Raw genomic sequence first — 22,434 nt, 5'->3', positions numbered from 1 at the left:
ACCCGCCCAGTCAATACTATGTATTAAAAGTTTATTTATATTTATTTTACATTTAATACTGTCCCCTTCAAAATTGGTAAAAATCATTTATTGGAAAATATTTTATTTCTGCTGTGTGTTGAAATATTATTTCGTAAACCAGGAAGGGAGTTGTATCACATCGAGCTGGCTAAGCGAGATACGCCAGGTGGCTGGGAATTCCGCTCAAGGACAAACGAGGGGAGAGCGCAGATACAGCTAGCCAAATAACCTTCAAATCAGCCGTGAATGCCACGTGACCAGGCAGAATGTATGTCAAGTGCTCGATCGATAATTGTGAAGGTGCATGACGTCTGACTATGGCAGCCAATCAAGCGATTAATTTGGTGCGAAGTTAATAAATTAACCAATCGCTTATGAGGAAAAGACGCACCCCTGTCTTAAGACAGTGAATAATGGATTTTCCTAGGGAAAATTTACTCAGAAATTTCTACTTCTGAACACGTTGTGTGGAGAATTACTCTAGCTTCAACTACGGACGGAAGAAGACGCACTTCGCTTGCTGAGGGAACTTCGTTATTCAGAGTCTACAACTTGTAATAACTGCAGTTCAGATATTTACGGATCCCACCTATAATTCAACAGATTTCAAAAGTTAAGTTTCTTTACCATCTTATCAAACATCGGTGTGAGTTTTGGGCCTTGTCTTAGACGTGATTTTTAGTTTCAGCTTCACAAGAAATTCCACAGAAGAGATCACCAGTTCGAGTTCAAGTCAGGATGCCAGTCTTCTTTCTTGGTGAATGGTGTGATTTCCAGCGCCCCAGCATGTCTCCAATGCACGAGTAAAATGTAAAGCAGTCCAGGCGGGCATGACCAGGATCGATGGTGCGTAATGTGATAATGCACTAGGTCATCAGCCCGAGTTCTACAGCCGACAGTCACCACCAAGTAATATTTAAACTTTGTTATTCTTTCTTTCCTTTTGTAATGTAATTGTAATGACATAGCCTCTACTTATTTGTTTAGAAATTTTCTATTAGTTAGAATTTTTCATCTCTTCTTTCTTGGTGATGGTAGATTGAGGATGTGTGAGTATTTGAACCTATTAGTTTGTTTGAGTGGATGTCTTCGAGAAGTGTTTCAACTGTCCCGAGTTCATGGTGGCAGGAGAAATAAATGTAAAACGACCTCAACGTTAAACTAGGACTATTTGAATATTTTTAGACTTTAAATGAGATCAAATGGGACAGTAATTTCGTGGATTCTATTATGTCAGAGTTCATTCTTCATTATGCGACGTATGGTTGAATTTGTGTGCTATAGAGTCATCTGAAATATTATTGTGCAGTAGCTTCCGCACGTATGATCTTGCGCGGCCAGGGAAAATAATAATAATAATAATAAAAATAATTTAACTAGATTATCGCGTAAAAGAACACCTAAGGTCATGAGCATAATATTAGTTATTATTGAAAATGGTTGATGTGCGCTCATTTATTGTAATTTAGGCCTGGGAAATGGCAGTATCTGACCGATACAATTTTTTATATATTTGCTGTGTTGTGATGATTAAGTTGACTGATAGATGGATATTATTGAATTCAGCAGTCGAGCTGTGCATCCATTAGTGAGTCAATTTAAGAATGGGATATGTTACTTGATGTAATTTCTTCGTTGTGAGTGCAGATCAATCGAGAATCACAATTATAGTGGAGAAGTAAGAATAAATATCGTAGCTCATGAACCGCGTGCGCGGAATGTTAATTCTGGCCTATATCTAAGTGATTTTATCGATGATTTTTGGATGATTTTGTGTTCGTAAATTTTCTCTGAACATCGTCGTATAAATGTGTTCCTTAATAAAGTGATAGTCATTGCTCTGTCACATTTCCAGTCGATGAGAGGAGGTCACCATGATAGGGTCATCATGAGAATAATTTCCTAACTTTGTGTAAACATAAAAATTAATAGTCAAGGGCTAGCGTTCGTGTAAATATGTATATAATATTTCCGTGTATCTTTGTGTGAGTGTAGTGTGTGTGATTTGACTGTACTTTGCTTAATGTAAGTTTCCAATCCATATTTGTGATGATGCTCTTCGTTATTTCGTGGGAATTTTTGGCCTGATTTACGCCAACTTTAGTGGTTCACCATTTGAATGAATTTAAACCTTTAGTGAATTTTATTCATTTTTAAGGAAGAATAGGATCTTATTTAACGAATACACCTAAATGAGTATAGGCCATGTCAGTGGATTGAACTCACAAAATTAAATTGTAAGCGTTAGTCAATTATTTATTTCAATTACTGGACAAACAGCGATTGACATGAGGTCAAGTTCCGAGCTATTATGTGAAAAGCAACTACTAAATAATTATAAAGTTGAGTTTATTAATTAATTTAAAGGTCAAGGAAGACGATTTAACCATAATTTTATGAGAGAAAAATTTTTATTTAATTTTCAAAGAGGAATGAAAATGATCATTTTCAAATGTGTTTAAAATCAAATCTATGAAGGAAGGAAGTTTATTTTCAAGTCATTAAATTATCAATGGGAGAGATCATCTCAAATCTATTATTATTAATTATTTAATTAATTTTCCACTAAAATATAAATATTATACTTGCAGATTCAGCCCTTTTGCTGTTCGATTTTTCGATGAAGTGTCTATGTGACTACGACATAAAAGAAGACTAATCATATAAACAAAATACCTAGATTTTGTAAATTATTGTGAAGTTTATGAAGAGCAGTAGTTGTAATAAATGTGTAAAACCTATTTAGCTTTCTCTCATTTGCCACTAGTTCATCATCTATCCCTGCACTTTAAAATTTTCGCACAGCCGATAAGCGAACGGTCTACACCCTGGAGATCTTCGCTCACCGGCCGAGCTGAGCCCGGCATGACGGGTGCAATACATAGTACTGACTAGGCGTATTATACCTCTCTCTCTTTACTGTGATTAAGTCTCTACGGACCCAATACTGGCCATTATGGTCAAGATTATTAATAATAGAAATAAAACTACCATTTTTGCTGTACACTTCAAACGTTTTCTTTATATTCACGTTTTTTTCATATTTCCCTTTATCTCAGATTAGGTGTACAAAAGTTACAAACTGGGTTCAGTTCTATCTATCTATCTATCTATCTATCTATCTATCTATGTATCTATCTATCTGTTTGGTTGTTTGTGTGAACATCACGGGAAAACAGCTCGATAGAATTTCCTGAAACTCAATATTCAGGTTCAAGGAGAACCAGAAAGTATATTAGGATATATACATACATATCGTCGGCGTTCAGCCAGAAGTGCCTAAGTCCATTTTTTACGAATTTGAGTTAAATGCACTACTGCAGTAAAGAAAACACGTTACACACGATGGCATAGTAGTTATTTTGATACAATGAACCATTTTGGGGCACAGGTACCCTACCCTCTTATCCTAAGTCCATTTTTGAAGATTGACGTTCAAGCAAAAGTGACTAAGTGGACTTAATCGCTTCTGCGTGTTTATATTCTTGTCATTCTGGTGAATAATATGAACCTCACATTATTAGTTTTCCCTTTGCTCTCAAACTTCCTTCATTGTACGTTGAGTCGTTTAATTATGTTATCTTATAACAACATGAATTCATGCATTGTCGCTTAGGTGGGTTTACCACATTGCATTATCCCACGCTGCTTTCATGGATTGTACCTTCGTTACTTTCTTTCCCGTGTAACGTGACAGATTGTCAGTGACTGTCGAGTGCTCTGTAAGGCAACATCTACAAAGATGATGTTCTGCAGAATATGCAATTTGACATCTGAAAGCAGAAGTCATCTTATGGTACATCATTGTGCAGAACACATGTCTAACGTAGGTATTACGCTCGTAACAACCGAGACAGGAAATGACACAATGAATATAACGATTATTTTACTGCAGAAGGATCGCTGATATCAGTGTAAAATTTTATAATTACAGACTTCATGCCAATTTTCGGCATCAACTATTTCGGGGCATAAAGGATTTCAAAATGAGATACCTGCAGTGGAAAAATCCTACACAAGCCTTCAAAATATTTTTCCAAGTGAAATTCATGAAAATGTTCTCTATCATCTTCCAAGGGTAATAAAAGTGTAACTATTATGTTTTCATACTTACTAAGTGATAATCTGTATGCACAGTTATTCAGTCATTATTTTTAAAGAAAATAATGTAGTTACATTCATGTATTTGAATTCTATTATGCGTACAATTGCAGGATGTACAGACAGTGAACAATACCGACAATGGAATTACCGATGATAATTTTGTTCCAGATGAAGTGAATAAGTACCTCACAGAGTTAGACAGTTCTATAAGTTTTGAGGCAAGTGTATGTGTCTCTTCTTTTTTAACGAGAAAGTTTATCAAGCCACAGAGAACATTACAACCTTCAACTACATTTTTGGAATCTGTTTTATCAATGACGCTATGTTCCAATGTTTACTGTAAAGCTGATATTGTGTTCATGAATACTAAACACCTATAACTAATTTTAGGCACTGTTGGAAGAAACACAGAAACGGAGTAGTGCTGATGACTTGTTTCAAAGTAGTAGGTCTGATGCCGATAAAAGGCAGAAAGACACAACAAAGTTCTGAAGTTCTGAAGTAAGTTTCCATTTTTACCTAATTTTACTAAGACATTTACAGTAAGAGCCATAAGCATAAATCCAAAAGTCGATTTATAAAACTGTCCTCTCTGTACAGAATGATGATTCCTTTGAAGACGAACAAAAGGATGACGCTGACAATGACCCAGACTGGACGCCACCAAGTGCGGCAGTTTCCGTATCTGATAATGAAAGCAGTTCACAATTGTTCTTAACAGAAGTGCCTTCCACTCCTTCCACTGAAGCCATGAATGTTACAGGTAAATTCAAACTCATGTTTCCTATATTAACTGCAACACCAAATATTTCTCTCTAATCTATCATTTTCTTCCAGACATTGAAGGAAGTACTGAAAAAAGAAGCAGATGATACGCAACCGACTTTACCAAATGGAAGCGAAGTGTAACTAAGAAATTCAGGAAAAGCATACACAACCAAAAAGGGAGAATATAATGCAAGGAAGCCAAAACCAGTCCAGTGTAAGTGCCCTTTTAAGTGCAGCAGTATCTTTTCTCAAGATGATAGAGAGAACATTTGTGCTGAATATTGGAAACTGGAAGACTACAAACGACAGAAGGACTATCTACTGAAACACAGTAAAGCTTGTGCACCTCAGCGACGCAGATCAAGGATGGATTCTGGAAGAGAAAGAATAAATGCAAAGAAGTTTTTCTTCATGAAAAATAATGGAGAAACAGGGGTCTGTAAGAGTTTCTTCTTGAAAACGCTCTGCTTAAGTAGTGAGCCATTAAACAAAGCTTACGAAGAAGTTTCAGATTCGGGTGTGTTTTCTGGGTGTGATGTGCGAGGACGACATTCTCCAGCCAATAAGCACAGTGTACGACAAATTAAGGTAATCAGGGATCACACTGAAATTTTCCCACTAACAGTCACATTATACGAGAAAGTCATCGACAAGAAAATACTTGGATAGTTCACTTTGTTTATAAAAAATGTTTTTCCTGTATGAAGAGTGGTGCAAGAAAAGGAACGAGGTTCCAGCAAGCAAGACATCTTACAAAATAATTTTCTGTAAGAAATACAATTATTCTTTCTTCAGACCAAGGAAAGACGAGGGCAATCTATGTGTCAGGTATCAGACATCATATGGCGAGGAAAGAGCAAAGCTAGAACTAGAATATAATGAGCACAAGGAAAGAGAAAAGAATGCCAACAGCAGTAAGGAAACCGACAAGCAGAGAGCAATAAGGGAAACACTCTTTGTTACAGCTACATTTGACCTCCAAAGTGTTCTGCAGATTCCAAGCAGTGATGTGTCACCCATGTACTGCAACCGTAAGCTATGTGTTTACAATCTTACAATGGCCGACTCGTTGGCTGAATGGTCAGCGTACTGGCCTTCGGTTCAGAGGGTCCCAGGTTCGATTCCCGGGCGGGTTGGAGATTTTAACCTTCATTGGTTAATTCCAATGGCTCGGGGGCTGGGTGTTTGTGCTATCCCCAACATCCCTGCAACTCACACACCACTCACAACACTGTCCTTCACCACAATAACACGCAGTTTCCTACGCATGGCAGATGCCGCTCACCCTCATCGGAGGGTCTGCCTTACAAGGGCTGCTCCCGGCTAGAAATAGCCACACGAAAAAAAAAAAAAAAAAAGTCTTACAATTTATGAAAGTGCACCACCGAATAATGCGTTCTGCTACACGTGGCATGAACTGAATGGAAGGCGTGGGAGTGTAGAAATAGGGACTTGTCTTAATTTATACCTAATTTACCAGAAATAGTTAAAGTAGTATCTCCTTTTTCCGACACTTGTAGTGGGCAAAACAGAAACCAAAATGTTGTTGCCCTCTTGTTCTATGTAACACAGATTACTGGTATAGAAGTCACTCAGCAGAAATTTCTCGAGTCTGGCCACTCCATGATGGAATGCGACAGTATGCACAGTGCGACTGAACATCAGAAAAAGTTTTCATCTGTCTACACTATGAACGATTGGTTGATTATTTTCAAGCTGGCTTGTTCGTCAAGGAAGAGGAAAACTGCTTCTCCTTACGAAGTTAGACACTTGAAGTTTAATGATTTTATAGATCTGAATGCTCTTTCTAAAAGTCTTCTCTGTAATAAGACCAAAGATACTGAAGGAAGGCGAATAATTGGTTAAAGGTGAAATGCTTCCGCTTTGAAAAGTACACCCCTCAAATAGTGAAATACAGATACAACTATTCAGGAGAATACACAGAACTGAATGTTCTAGGCCGCCACAGAAAAGAGAAGCTTCCTTCTCAGAAAAAGGCATACAAATCAAATCTACCAATATCTCAACAGAAATACAAAGACTTGCTTGGACTATGAAAAAGGAGTGCACCCTGAAGAATTTCATACATGGTATCATTCACTACCTCACTCATTAGCAGTCAAGGATCGCAATCCGGACCCTACCATCGAGAGTGACTGCGATGATAATGATGATGATGATGATGATGATTAATCTTTTTCAGTGGTAACGCCTTCATGAATGGGTCATTTACCTATTTCTTAAAATTCAAGAAGTTTCTGGTTGTTCAATATCATGAAGTGGAGTAAAAGTCCTTAAATTTGATGTTAGTATGAGTACTTATGTTAGCATGTAGTACTAAATAGCAAAATAAAGGTTATGACTCAAATTAAATGGATTATTGTGAAAAATGCCTTCTCCTGTACCTCCCCAGACCATAAACGAACGTCAGTATGAACAGAAATTAACCAAAATAAGACCCAACAAAAATAACCAAGTCCAAGATATGGGACTTGGTTACTTTTGCCGGATGCAAACCGTGTGACATTTTTAAACCCTCGCCAAGCAAAAGTTACTAAGTCCATTTAAGACCATTTTTACAGACTGAGTAATGATAAAGGATTAAATAAATACTTGGCCACGTACATGTAACATAATAGAAGGCACTGCAAAAATGACTAGCCCAAAAGGTGTGATAGCCTTGCAGTAATATGGGATCATATATCACTGATTTCTTAAAACCCATTTATATCAAAACTATGCTTTTGGACTTAGTAACTTCTGCCAAAACACCGATGATAAATATCTGTACCAGAAATCGTCCGTTGTCTGGAACATAATTTAATTCAGCGTGAAGCATTCCCAAGTCACGGCCAGGACTTGCATTCACAAGCGAGGTGACTACATCACGAGCTCTACGCAAGGGAGCCGACCTGCTATGATGCACCGATCACGTGTACAGAGCGCGATAGCCTGGAAACGACTAGAACATATTTTACTATCTTATGATCCAGATAAGATAGCGAATAATGAAATATGTCATACTGTAGCCCATGGTTTGAAGGCAAACATATTCAAATTTCAAATAAAATCAGCCTAGGGATTTGCAAATAATTTGACCTTAAAGGAAATAAATTCTGCCACGAGGAGGAGTCAAACCTGGCAGAACTGTATAAAAGGACAAGGGTTTGCCAAGTAAAGATAGCTCACAACTCGCAGCAGAAAGGAGAACATGCTGTCGTACGTGAATGTCTCTGCTGAGGCTCAACTTAGTCGTCGTGAGGAAGTTTGTAAGCAGGAACTCTTCCGTAATTATCATCAACAGACTTATTCCGTAATTATCATCAACAGACTTATTTTAAAGTGTTACTTTTTGGACTTCAAAACTTTTGAACCATTCAGATATGAACTTAGTCTTCTCATAATTCTAAGTGTGTTTTGAGGACATGTGACATTAACTTATATTGTGAAATAATAATTTGAACTTCAACTCGATTGGAAGGGAATGGTCAGAGCTTGTACTCACACCAGAGTTAGTTTAACTTGGAACATTCGTGAAGCGTGTGCACATTAACTCAATTTTCTAGTGAACTACATAAATATTCAGTCTATTAAAACAAATAACTCTATAAAAGTGCTTGAAGAAGGGTATTCAATTTAAAGTTTATTTAACTTTAAATAAGATTCTGTCAGAGTCAATAGAGGAGGCACGGAACCAGACTGCCCAGCTCCAGGAACAAGCAAGTAAGGCAGGCTTACGGATCTCCTTCGAGAAGACACAGTACATGACTAACATCGAAACAGCACCTGGAGGGATGACAGTGGAGGGAGGGAGGACTTGGAAAGTAGAGAAATTTAAATATCTGGGAGAGTGGATAGATAACAACCTTTCAGAGAAAGAGGCACTGATATCGAGAATCAACAAAATGAACTTGGCATACAAGCTAAGTATGAACACCTATAACAAGAAGAAGATCTCATTCAATGCAAAACTCAGACATTACCAGACAGTAATCTGTCCAGAAGCCTTACATGCAGCTGAATGTTTGAACCTGATAAAGGTCAAGAAGTTACAACTGGTGGAGCAAAAATTTCCAAGAAAGATACTGCGAGCCCAAAGAACAGAGGATGGATCATACAGAAAGAAAGCAAACCAAGAACTGTACTACAAGATAGAAAAGATCTCAGACGCCATCCAGAAGAGGAGAGCCATGTTCCTTGGACACATCTACAGAATGGACCTGGGAAGACTGACCAACCAGATAGTAAGGTTTTTTGAGACCAGGAAAACTGTGGTACGCTGGCATCAGGAACTGAAGAAGGACCTGACAGAAATGGGAATACAAGGCTCGCAAATAAGCAACATGGAAACTTACAAGTCGAAAATAAAGAACAAAGAGTTTCCAAGAAAAATTTAGTTTGCAGACAAAAACACCGTGGACGGAAGAGAGAAGAAGGTTGCAGAGTGAAAGAATGAAGGATTATTGGGTGCAGATCAAAGCCCAGAAGCAGCTGAAATTGAATTAACGTGATCCACAGTTGGCCAAAACAAAAGAAAGAAGATCAAAACACTCATCACGAGTGAATAAGACAGCGTCGCATTAGACGTTCCAGAACATTCTAAGCATCGGTACATATAAACATTCATGGTTTAGAACACTTTTCAATAGTGAATAAATCATTTTCTTCATGTGTAATGCCTGTAATTATGTTAGAACTGTGTTTTCCATATGAACAATGGTTCCAGTTAAATGAGCTTTTGTAATTTTGCTGCCAGTATTAAGAACAGTGAACAAAAGCACTTAACGAAACACCGTGCCCATTTTATGATATGCAAATACGAGTTATTCTGAACAAGACACTACTAAGCAATTCTAGTCAGTTGAACTTTCGCGTGTTCACTATACCACACGGTAACGCGTGAAATCCTGACGAGTGCCTATTTTTTAAATAATCATATCTACCTGCTGCTATCTCGAGTCGATGTGGGACGTGTCTACGAGGGATATGGAACGTGGTTTCAAAGTGGAAAGTGGAACGTGGTGCCATGGGGATGACTTCACAACATCGGTTGCCTATGGTATCAACTTGCTGTTCACTTACCAGCAACTATCTATATTCTGGTCCTGAGTTCCAGTGAATACAGGTGATATGATGTGCATTTAAAACCATTTTTCAGAGCAAGTGTGTAAAATTCCACCAGACTAACTTTGTTTTAGTCCGGCTCTGCGGTGTAGGGGGCAACGCATCCGCCTGTCACCCAGCGGCCCCGGGTTCGATTCCCAGCCGGGTCAGGGATTTTTAAATTGTAAATGATTAACATCCCTGGCCTGGGGACTGGGTGTTTGTGTCGTCCTTAATGTTCCTTTCCTCACACTCAATACTTTACACTCCTGCAATTAAATGGAATGATAAAGTCAGAGATTTTGTTGGCAGTTCTACAGACAGTTAATATAATGCTAATTGGAAATCAGACTGATTTTGCATTAAATTTCAATATTTAGAAATACTGTAGGAAAGAACTTCATAAACCAGATTGATTTTGCGTTATTTTTAGTGTTAAATTTCAATACTTAGAAAGATTGTAGGAAAAATCTTCATAAACTTTGGAAGTGAAGAAATACAGTATTTATTTTAAAGTGAAAATCATATTTATGTTAAAGTTATTTAGAAAGACTGTAGGAAGTAACTTTGATATTTTGAATCTCCAATTTTAAACAAAAGATTTTAATTTCCATTAATTTATGATGAAGTGTTTTCAAACATTAAGACGAAAGACAATCATCTCATGAAATATTTTGCTTTAATAATTTATCTACGATACAGATATTTCAAGCAGGAATAACAGGAAACATTACATGTCAATTCATGGTAATGAATAAATTGAATTTTAAGCACCACTATTATTTCGCTCTGCATATGCCTCTCTGTACCTACTCCATAAGAACAGTCCACCCTCATGCCCAGATCCCTGATCATTTCCCGGTACAATATATAGTATATATGAGTTACGTCTATACATTCTAGAAGGAATAGAAATTTGCGGAAATGTTTCAAAAGTTTGTGAAAGACGTAATAATCATGAATATCTCTGTTATTACTCGTAAAGTAAAAGTGCATAAAATATGAAAGATTTGAAATTATATTTTCCAAAACTTTCATAATGTCCAGTTTTTGGTACAGCTAATATTAACAGAGAAATTTGACATTTCCTGGTTTGTTCCCCTTAACATACCTAGGCCACAGCGTACTGATCAAATAACACCGTAAATACAGGAAAACTCCCTGCCATTGAATAATCCACGCACCCTAATTTTATGAGATAAAATTTAATAAAGAAGAAAACTGACTTTAATTTGTGTTTTATTCACAAGAAATTAATCCTACAAAATTATGTACTCCAAAACTGAATAAATTTGTTGTCATTAATGCTTTCAAGGCTCGTACTTAAAGACATGATAATGTATAGGCTTTTGGGCTTATGCTGCGTCACGTTCTTGACACGGCGTAAGTCCAAAAGCCTACACAGTATCATGTCTGAATAACTTTGTTTTAAGAAACACATCGTAATCTTCACATGCTATTGCAAAGCACCTTGGACTCTAAAAAGGCACAAGTTTACGTGTGCAATCAAATATTAAACTCAATACAGTCAATTTAATGCTCCCATACTTATGTTCATCATCACTAGCGGAAGAATCATATTTGTTGTCGCGGAGTATTCGCGTATACGGGGCAATCCTATAGCATAGCAACTCCAATATTCAGGCACGCTGTTTTACTCCGGACACAGCAGCAATCCCATCTATCGGAGATCAGTGGCAGTAGAAGAGATGAAACACATTACAACAATGGTCGATATAATGTGATCATTGATCACTTTTATGAGCTTTCGATAGTGTAGGCCTTCACATTTAGTTTTTTCTAACTCTGTGATATTAGAGCATCAAATGTAAAGAAAGTCCTTCGTTCTTTCACGACTCCCCATTGTCTTATTCTTCAAGCAATCATTCCTCACGTTTTTTCTCATTTTTAAAATAATCATCTTCACAATTTTCCTTGTCGATAAGGACCAATGACTACGTGCTTTTACACCTTAAGACAATAATGACAAAAACAAGAACCATTGCCAGCTAACACGATTGAACAATATTTACATGTTGATATGGACTAAGCAACAAAAGTTTAAATTAATTAATTCTATCATCACAGTCAATACAGTAGAACTGTATAAGACATAAATGATCAGAAATTGCATTCTCTATTACTTTTGTTATGTAGTATTTTTCGATAGGACCGATAATAACATAGGTATTTAAAAATTAAATTTTAGGTCTTCCACTAAACTACCATTTCACCCAGCGTGAATACAATTATTTATATCCTAGAACGCATTGCTTTATTCCCTGGCGTTATTCCCTGACTAGTAAATTCTGCTTGCCAATTTTCTCATGGCTTGGCACTGATATAGAATTAACAACAAGAGTTTAAAAACAGAATTTAAAAAGAATGGTATTTCTGTATCGCACATGTCCACAGTAACAACAAAATGCACTTTCTAATTTTCCATCATCTATGTATGTATGTACAGACATAACTCTTATATTTCCTAGACTGAGAATCAAGGGAAAAGATGCTGGCCATACTGAGAGATCAAAAGCAGATTATTAAAAAACACACACACAACCCCCCCCCGTTGTTAAATGGATTGTTTACTGAAGAACATAAAATACTCGGGCGAGTCCAGTTCACTGAAAGCATTCTTAGCAGTATATTAAGTTGATGAATTTCTTGTAATGTTAAACTGTGTCAAAAACATGCAGCCTAATCTAAGAACTTGACTAGAACTACAGAAAATTCGCAATAAAAATACCTTAATCAAAGACTAAGGTGAGGAAAGTAGGGAGGTGATCTCAGAAGACTGAAACAAACATGATTAAGCCCAGTTTTACTGGATGTATTCAGGACTGTGCTCTGTTTTATGTAAATGAAGAAATGTATTCACAAGAACACCAATCACCAAGTGGCTAAAATCAAAGGTGAATACGAGGATCAAACCTGGCGCCTTCTGAGCCACAGACCATTACTCTCACCATTCGGTCAGCAAATGCCACATAGAAAATACAAAATTAGAGCAAGCAGAGTTAACTACTGTCACTCTTAGCACGGAGTATTCGTAAAAGATTGCTATGTATCATAATGGTGGCACGGTGAACGGTGAGTTGTGTTACTGATGAGGAAATACTGTATTAGCAGGACGAATGAGTTGATTTAGGAGATTATATCGATGAAAGTGATAGCTACAGAAATGGTGGTAGTGATTTTGAAATTGGAGGATTTGAAGATAAGGAGTATTAAATGCAGGAAGATGATGGACCTCCGCCAGCAAAGATATCTCAACGAATTAGGCCTACGCCTGTACAATGGTCTAATAATTTATCACACCCAATCCCTTCACTGAACATTAAGGTGTTTTCCACAACGTACTGGTAGGATCATGTGTGTTCGACTTGTTTTCATTGCATTTTGGAGAAGACATTTTCAACTTTTGGCAGACAATACCAACCAGAATGAAAAAATGAAGCAACAAAATAAAGAGGATCAAAATGGGAACCTACAAGTAGCTAATTTGTATTATAGTGAAAATAAACTTTACAAAAGTAAATATGCCCTTAGAAACAAAACTATTATATTTGAACTATGAGTTACGTCTCTCCGGTTGTTCAAATCGCCCAGTATAAATTTTCCAAAATATTTTAATCTGTCAGTATTAATCTGCCCCATTTTGGTTAGTGAAATTTTAATTTTCCTTTTCTACACTGTTACACACATTCCTCTCAAAAATTACAAGTATATAGGAGTAGTAGTTTTATATTTATTATTGTTCAAATGTTGGATCTACAGATCAGGAGTTGTAAAAAGAAAAAGAAAAACAGGTGTCTGGAAAGTTGCATTTGAGTAGCTTCACAGATCCGAGGGAGAGGATTAATCAGTGTTAAACTAGCTTTCTTCTGATCCCACAACAAGTGATAAAGCCTGTACTCGTAATGAAGTAGAAATGTGTTTGTCGGCGGTGGGGGGGTGGGTGACTGAGAAGAACTAGGAACATGTGATTGTACATGTTTTCATGCTTTTCCTGTCTGTTGTTTCTACTGTTCCCTCTTGACCTGTCACTGTTTTTATTGAAGTTCTCATCTTTCTATATGTGATTAAATATGTGGTGATTATATCATGTGGCCTCTACAGAGAGGCCTGGTGCTCATGGGGGACCTACATGTCTGTGTCTGTGTGCGTCATGACGACGTAGAGAGAGGGTGAAACCTCGTGTCAACACGTAGCCTACTCCCATTGAATAACACCAAGGAGTCTGCTCAAAGCTTTATGTCTCCATTCAACGGACAAATCACCATCAACAGCATCATATACCCTCACTCCATTTGAGCACTGCAGAAGTTTAGTAATGAACCCAGGCTTTTGGCACGCAATCTAGAGATTACAAATTGTATACCACCACCTCTCGTACAACATTCTGATGGGCCACCAGGCGGGCATTAAACATATCTAGACATTCAATTGCATCACTTTGGAATTGTCAGATCTTTATCAGGATTATAGTACTGTCAATAACAGAACACAGTTCCATTTAGCAAGTTAAATCAAGAGCACAGAGTTCTGTCTATAAACTTACCCACTGCATCAGGCACAACACGTTCAGGGTAGAGGTCAGTCAGGAAGAGGCTGTTGACAAGCGTCGACTTCCCCAGGCCAGACTCGCCAACCACCATAAGCGTAAACTCAAACCCTTTTTTTACAGACTTGCGGTGAACTTGATTAGGAAGATTGGCAAATCCTACATATCCTGGGGTTTCTAGACTAGCAAACTGCAAATAAAAAGTAATGTACGGAGATTATGAGCATACATGTCTACAAGAAATTCAGGCGATGAAATGGGAACGGTTCTAAGTCAAAGAATTTCACAAAAAACTGTTCTGCCAACACTGTGAAGCAGATGTTATCGAACAAAATTCATGCAGAATCAAGGAACAATCCAGTTATCAGTTTAACACACAAAGTTATGTAATTACAAGTGGCCAGTCACAGCAATAGCTACAAACTTATTTCTTATATCTTTTTTGCCAGCATTATGATATGATGTAGCATATGGGTTATTTAGCAAACTGTTGGAGAGTCTTTCAATTGTCTCTGGATTAAAAGAGGAATTTAAACAGTAGAATCTATATAAATAAAAATGAATCTCTAAATGTGTTGCTAAGCGCAAAACTTGGGAGCGGCTGGACCAATTCGGCTAATTCTTTTTTTCAAATATTCATCGAAGTCCAAGTAAGGTTTTTACAAAGAGAAAAATTGGAAAAGATGCCAGGAAAAATGTAAAAGCCCCATTTCTCTTTTTCCATTTAAACTGTTCGTCTCTCTTTCCTTCTCCCACGTTTGCGCTTAGTGCTGTCCTCCTCTAATCCAGCGCATTTGCCAAATGTTTGTAAATCTGAAAGTTATCAGTTAAAATGGGTGAATATCGGATTATGTACAAAATTTCAAGCCACATTTGATGCCATAAAAAAAAAAAAAAAAATTTACAAAATAACTGAGTGTGAAAATGTTAATATAATGGAATGTTACCTCAAATGCAAAATCTTCATTGCATTGAACTTATCATGTTATAACTCCTATTTTATATTCACTATATTTGTAATTTCTTCACTGCTGGTAAAGGAACATTTCAGCTCGACGTACATAAGTTTGTAGGATGCTAATTAGTTTATAATATCACCTATTCAATACATAAAAAGCTTGCATCCGGGAGATAGTAGGTTCGAATCCCACTATCGGCAGCCCTGAAGATGGTTTTCCGTGGTTTCCCATTTTCACACCAGGCAAATGCTGGGGCTGTACCTTAATTAAGGCCACGGCCGCTTCCTTCCAACTCCTAGGCCTTTCCTATCCCATCGTCGCCATAAGACCTATCTGTGTCGGTGCGACGTAAAGCCCCTAGCAAAAAAAAAAAAAAACATAAAAATGTTAAACAATTAGGAATTTATCTTTATTTCCATATGAGACATCTTTCGACTTTCATTGAAGGCATCATCAGTCACAGTACTACCTCAAGGCATAAATCAGGTACCTGATTTGTAATTAAACTGTAATTACTAAGAAATAATATTGACATATTACAGTAGGGATAGTCAATGAGGAAAACAATGTTCAGTGATAATATGGATACCAACATATCAGCCGTTGGCTGTAAATTACCAGTTGCGAAGGATAACAGCGTCAAAATGTTAGGGTATGTCTTACAAAGGTTAACTTAACATATTTACATGGGGGCAGTCAAAGGGAAAGATAAGTGACTGGTACCAACAGGTAAGACCACAGGGTATTTAACAGTGTCCAGCAGCAGTGGTCCATATGAAATACACTGACTGACAGAGCAAATGCAACACCAAGAAGGAGTGGTCAGAACTTAATGCCAATTGCAGGGTAGACTGACGTCACTGAGGTATGCTCATGATGTGAAATGCGCCGCTGTGCTGCGCATGTAGCGAACGATAAATGGGACACGGCGTTGGCGAATGGCCCACTTCGTACCGTGATTTCTCAGCCGACAGTCATTGTAGAACGTGTTGTCGTGTGCCACAGGACACGTGTATAGCTAAGAATGCCAGGCCGCCGTCAACGGAGGCATTTCCAGCAGACAGACGACTTTACGAGGGGTATGGTGATCGGGCTGAGAAGGGCAGGTTGGTTGCTTCGTCAAATCGCAGCCGATACCCATAGGGATGTGTCCACGGTGCAGCGCCTGTGGCGAAGATGGTTGGCGCAGGGACATGTGGCACGTGCGAGGGGTCCAGGCGCAGCCCGAGTGACGTCAGCACACGAGGATCGGCGCATCCGCCGCCAAGCGGTGGCAGCCCCGCACGTCACGTCAACCGCCATTCTTCAGCATGTGCAAGACACCCTGGCTGTTCCAATATTGACCAGAACAATTTCCCGTCGATTGGTTGAAGGAGGCCTGCACTCCCGGCGTCCGCTAGACCTTCAGGGGCTGCCCAATGCTCTGTTTCAGCAGGATAATGCCCGCCCACACACTGCTCGCATCTCCCAACAGGCCCTACGAGGTGTACAGATGCTTCCGTGGCCAGCGTACTCTCCGGATCTCTCACCAATCGAACACGTGTGGGATCTCATTGGACGCCGTTTGCAAACTCTGCCCCAGCCTCGTACGGACGACCAACTGTGGCAAATGGTAGACAGAGAATGGAGAACCATCCCTCAGGACACCATCCGCACTCTTATTGACTCTGTACCTCGACGTGTTTCTGCGTGCATCGCCGCTCGCGGTGGTCCTACATCCTACTGAGTCGATGCCGTGCGCATTGTGTAACCTGCATATCGGTTTGAAATAAACATCAATTATTCGTCCGCGCCATCTCTGTTTTTTCCCCAACTTTCATCCCTTTCGAACCACTCCTTCTTGGTGTTGCATTTGCTCTGTCAGTCAGTGTATATTGACGTTACACTATGAGAAATGTTACTAAAATTTCAATAAGAAAAACAATGTTCATTAATAATATGGAGTTAAAAAGGATTATTTTAATATATTTACATGGGGGCAGTCTAAGGAAAAAGATACAAGTAGTCGGCATCAATGCGTAAAACCACAGGGCATTTTAACAGTGTCCAGCAGTGGTGGCCTGACATGAATCAGTGACGCCACTCTATTAGAAAATTTAGGAAATTACAAAGCTTATAATTATATTTACATGGAAGCAGTTTGGGGAGAAAGTATACAAAATGTCTGGTATCATCTGCATAACATTCATTTCTGCCGTTGGCAGATGATCATAGTATTGACAGGGCAGCTACACAGTAATATTGACTTTACTCTATTGAAAAGTTGGGAAATTACAAAGCTTATAATTAAAAACTTTCTTAATTTCATTGATGTTAGCAACAATTTGCTCACACAATGAAATTGCACTCGCAGTTGCTTCATCAGGCACTGCTGCAACTACATTGTTGGAAGGCGGTCGAACAGCCCATTCAGCGCTAAAATTGAACATGCAAAGCAACGAAACTCCGACCTGCAACATATCGAAGAGCTCTGCAATGGCAAAGGTTTTGCAGCAATGTAAATTGATAGTGTGGGATGAATGCACAATGGCACATAAAAAGTCTCTGGAGGCATTAGACCGAACCATGCAAGATATGCGGAACAATCAAAACCGATTTGGCGGAGCGATGATTTTGTTAGCAGGAGATTTTCGTCAAAAATTGCCAGGGATTATAATCTGCCAGTGATTCCATGGTCAATGCCAGTTGATGAAATTAATGCATGTTTAAAGTCATCAGTTTTGTGGAAAAACGCCAAGATACTAAATTTAAGCCAGACTATGTGTGCCGAGTTGCAAAATGATCCATCTGGAGGGATATTTTCAAAACAACTAATTGACATTGGTAATGGCAAATTCCCTTCAGACGTTCTGACTGACTGCATTAGTTTTCCTGACAATTTTTGTCAGTTTACTAAATCCAAAACTGAACTCATTCAAGAGGTGTTCCCAAACTTTGCTCAAAATTACAGAGATTATATTTGGTTGAGCGAACGAGCTATATTGGCTGCCAAAAACATGGATGTAAATGAATTAAATTTCAAAATTCAAAATGAAATTGCCGGTGAACTGAGGACATACAAATCAGTTGATTCCCCTACTAACCAAGATGATGTCGTCAACTATCCCCCCGAATTTTTGAACTCGCTGGATTTGCCAGGATTGCCGCCTCACATTCTTCAATTAAAGGTCGGATCAATGGTCATAATGTTGCGAAATATCAACCAACCGCGTTTTTGTAATGGCACGCGGCTAGCGGTGAAAACATGACTGAACAATGCGATCGAAGCAACCATTCTAACGGGGAAGTATAAAGAAGACGACGTTCCGATACCACGCATCCCTATGATTCTGACTGACGTACCATTTGAATTTAACGACTGCAGTTTCCAGTTTGGCTTGCTTTTGCTATGAACATAAATAAATCCCAGGGGCAGTCATTGACTGTTTGTGGCATTAAACTTGAAAACCCATGTTTCTCGCATGGCCAATTGTTTGTTGCCTGTTCCCCTGTTGGAAAACCATAAACTTTGTTTGTTTACACGCCAGATAATCAAACAAAAAATATTGTGTACCTTAAAGCTTTACATTGAAAAATATCTTCATAGTGTTCATTGGAACCAGTGTTTTCTATGATAATTATTTCGTATGAAGAAAGAGGAGCAACTTTTGCCACATTATCTTCACGCCATCAACTTATCAAATTACTTGATTTGCAACGGGCTCTGCGAGGGATCTGAAGACCAGCTGAACAGTTCCCATCTACGTTACAGTCAATCAGGGTTATTTCTGGGTAGTGATATGCATTTCGTTATTCACAATCAAGATATTAATATTGCAGGTAATGAAAACACATTTTTCCAGTAGTTTATTACTAACTTTTGGTAGCAGTAGCATTTCATGTTGATAATGTAGTCATTTGCATTATTCTGATTTTTGCGTGCAGTACAGACTGAATTTCAGTTCGTTCCATTGTCATTTATTTTTGACAGAACGACGTCTGTCGGGTCAGCTGTTCGCAAGACTTGAATCTATCACAAAATGCTTGGCAGTACATGTGAAATGTATCTATGAATCATAAAATTAAAAAATTTTTTTTAAAAAAACCCGATGTTGGAATGTGGCTACGGTTTGCAGAGAAGCATGCAAAACACGCGATAATGCTACCACCTGAGAAGGTGCTAGCTTTAGGGCTGAGGAAAAAGGAAGCAAGGTGGACCAAGGTTAGGGAGTTTTCCATCCGTAAATTCATCTGTCATTTATTCAAAGGTAACAAAATGTATAACTGAAGCAACCCTTCCGATAATAAACCAATAAACTTCTATTGGCCTCGTACATTCATCAACAGAGAACAGAAAATCTATTACCAAAAGGTAATGTAAAAGAAATACAAGTAGTACCAGAATGTAACATTAAAGAAATACATATTAAAAATGCAACGGCTTTCAACTGGCCCATAGGCCACATCCACACAGCACAGCACAACTCTTACCCAATTACATGCCCATTTGCTACCACAAGCATTACCTTTCACTCAACATATACTCACGACTTACACTCCGATGCTCGCAGCCCAGCAGCCTCGGGTTCGAAAAGAACGATGATACAGATGTTGATTCCCATAGGGAATCAGAAATATTTGTCCTGAATGAGTAAATTTATAATACCAATATAAATGGTCCGTTATTGGACATTATAAATTTTCCAGCTAACTCATTCTTGGTTGCCAGCGTTTCGCCCTCGTGTCCAATAACGGACCATTTATATTGGTATTATAAATTTACTCATTCAGGACAAATATTTCAGATTCCCTATGGGAATCAACATCTATATCATCTGATGGCCAAGCAGGCATCAATTTTTAGTGATGAGACAAAGTCTCTTAGTGCATTGGCACTGCCGGTGGCTCCAGTTAGCATACACTGTGGCCTCCAGGGTATGCACTAGCCAGCGTATTGGTAGGTGTGCTAGGTACCAACTGATGAGCCCACCCTAGCACACGAGGGCGAAACGCTGGCAACCAAGAATGAGTTAGCTGGAAAATTTATGATGTCCAATAACGGACCATTTATATTGGTATTCGAAAAGAACTCCAAAGTACTCAGATAGAGCGAAAAATAAATAATGAGACTCAAATGCTGGACATACGTATGAGTAATGGGTATTCAAGGAGCTATACACACAAAATAAAGGAAAAGATCATTAATAAACCAAAAACTATTTTAGGGAAACAGAAAGAAAAGAATAAATATGTGATTTTCATATTCAGAAATAGGGATTCATTAGATCCATCCGGAATTTTCAAGAAACATAATGTTGAAGTTCCATATAATAATAATAATAATAATAATAATAATAATAATAATAATAATAATAATAATAATAATAATAATAATAATAATAATTGTTACGGGGTCACCCGTGGACCAGCAGAGGTGAAAGAAGGTGCCGGGGTGAATGGGTATAACTAAAAAGTAAAAGTTAACTTTAACAAAGGTTATATTTTTTTGCGAATTTCAAAAACCAACAAATAACAATGTCACAGGTACCAGTAGCAATAAACAAGTCTAGGAAAGACAAGATTGGTGGTGTAAACAGATCTTGGGCTTCAAGCCCTCACTTTACAATTCCTGAGCTACACGCTCACCTTTACAAAGATCACAACTTTACTTAAGGGCAGAAATCCCCTAATATATGGGATTCCAGCAATTACAGTATCAGGCCTCCCAGAGGCACTTTTACAACACTAGAAAAAGAGCTAACGTGCTCTCAGTTCTCAAGCCTACTCAAGGCAATATCAGAAAATTACAATTACTTGCCATCAAGGCACAACTTACAAAATTTGAAACAGGGGTATCTAGTACCCAACCTATTGGGCCATAGTAGAAAAGAACAGGTTAAGTAAATGGCCCAAAACACAACTTGAATGGAGGCATGTACTTGCACTCCTAAATATGCATTCATAAAACCTAAGAGGCACTAGTTAATAATATATTATTTTACTCTATTGTAAGAGGCACTAGGCCGATGAAACAGGGGCTATTCCCAAACTATGAAGGTGACTCGTATAAGAATAATTTAAAACATTACGGAAAGGAAGAAAACCAGTTACAAAACGTAGTCACCTCAAACCAATATGAAGGGGAGCTCGAGAGGGTACTTCACTCTCTATCCCTGAATTACAGTTAGAGATTTTATGAAATTTTTACATTAGCCGGCAGAACTTATATTTTAGAGAAGTTGGTTACATAGTTAAGGTTTCAGACCTTTCCCTCAGGTTAAACTGCGGAGCTAGCAAAAAAGTAAGATGTTAGATGGCCATTACCTTGCTGAAGAACTGCTGCCTGATGAAAGAGGCGCATCCCGCCTCCTGCTTGACACACACACTAAGTTAGATGACGATCAATTGGCCAAGAGAGGAGAAAATCTGCAGTTTATAAATCCTTGGGGAAGGTTTGAGACCTTTCATGAATAAACTAGCCACACCCTCTCAATTTTATTGGAGAATTTAAAAGTTACACTCAGAATCGAAGAAGAAATACGGAATTGGTTGGAAATTAATTACAAAAATTAGGGATTGGCTAAATCCAAAACTGGCGGAAAGAAAAAATCAATATTGCCAACCCAAAAATGAATGAACATAATTTAGTAAAAAAAACTTATGAATACAAAACTTCTTCAAAAAAGTTCTTTCACTTCGCATCAGGGTGCATGATCATAGTTTTCTAGCAGTGGCATCTATGAGAGAATGTCCAAACTTCTTGATGAATGGAAAACAAAACAAGTTGAAATTCACACAGTACTGGAAACTTCACAATAACAAAATTATGTCAAATTACAGTAGTGATATCTTCTGAGTAAATTTATAAGTTGGTCCAGTTTCAAGTTCACTGTTCCTCCAGTAGAGGAGTTCTATTAGGCGCCAGATTTAAAT

The 22,434-nt window shown here is 38.1% G+C and overlaps 1 protein-coding gene across 2 annotated transcripts in view; it reads right to left on the bottom strand.

The window, feature by feature from the left end:
- Positions 1-22,434, bottom strand: part of Septin1 (Septin 1) — a 124,401-nt gene that overhangs the window by 83,494 nt on the left and 18,473 nt on the right. For both annotated transcript variants that reach the window (XM_068231007.1, XM_068231008.1), the window contains exon 2: positions 14,561-14,753. In XM_068231007.1, the coding sequence (XP_068087108.1) occupies positions 14,561-14,753 (193 nt within the window). The remainder of the gene's footprint in view (positions 1-14,560; positions 14,754-22,434) is intronic.

This window comes from Anabrus simplex, chromosome X (assembly GCF_040414725.1).
Source record: "Anabrus simplex isolate iqAnaSimp1 chromosome X, ASM4041472v1, whole genome shotgun sequence".
In the NCBI taxonomy this organism is placed as follows: Eukaryota; Metazoa; Arthropoda; class Insecta; order Orthoptera; family Tettigoniidae; genus Anabrus; species Anabrus simplex.
This window is presented reverse-complemented; position numbering and strand designations above follow the sequence as displayed.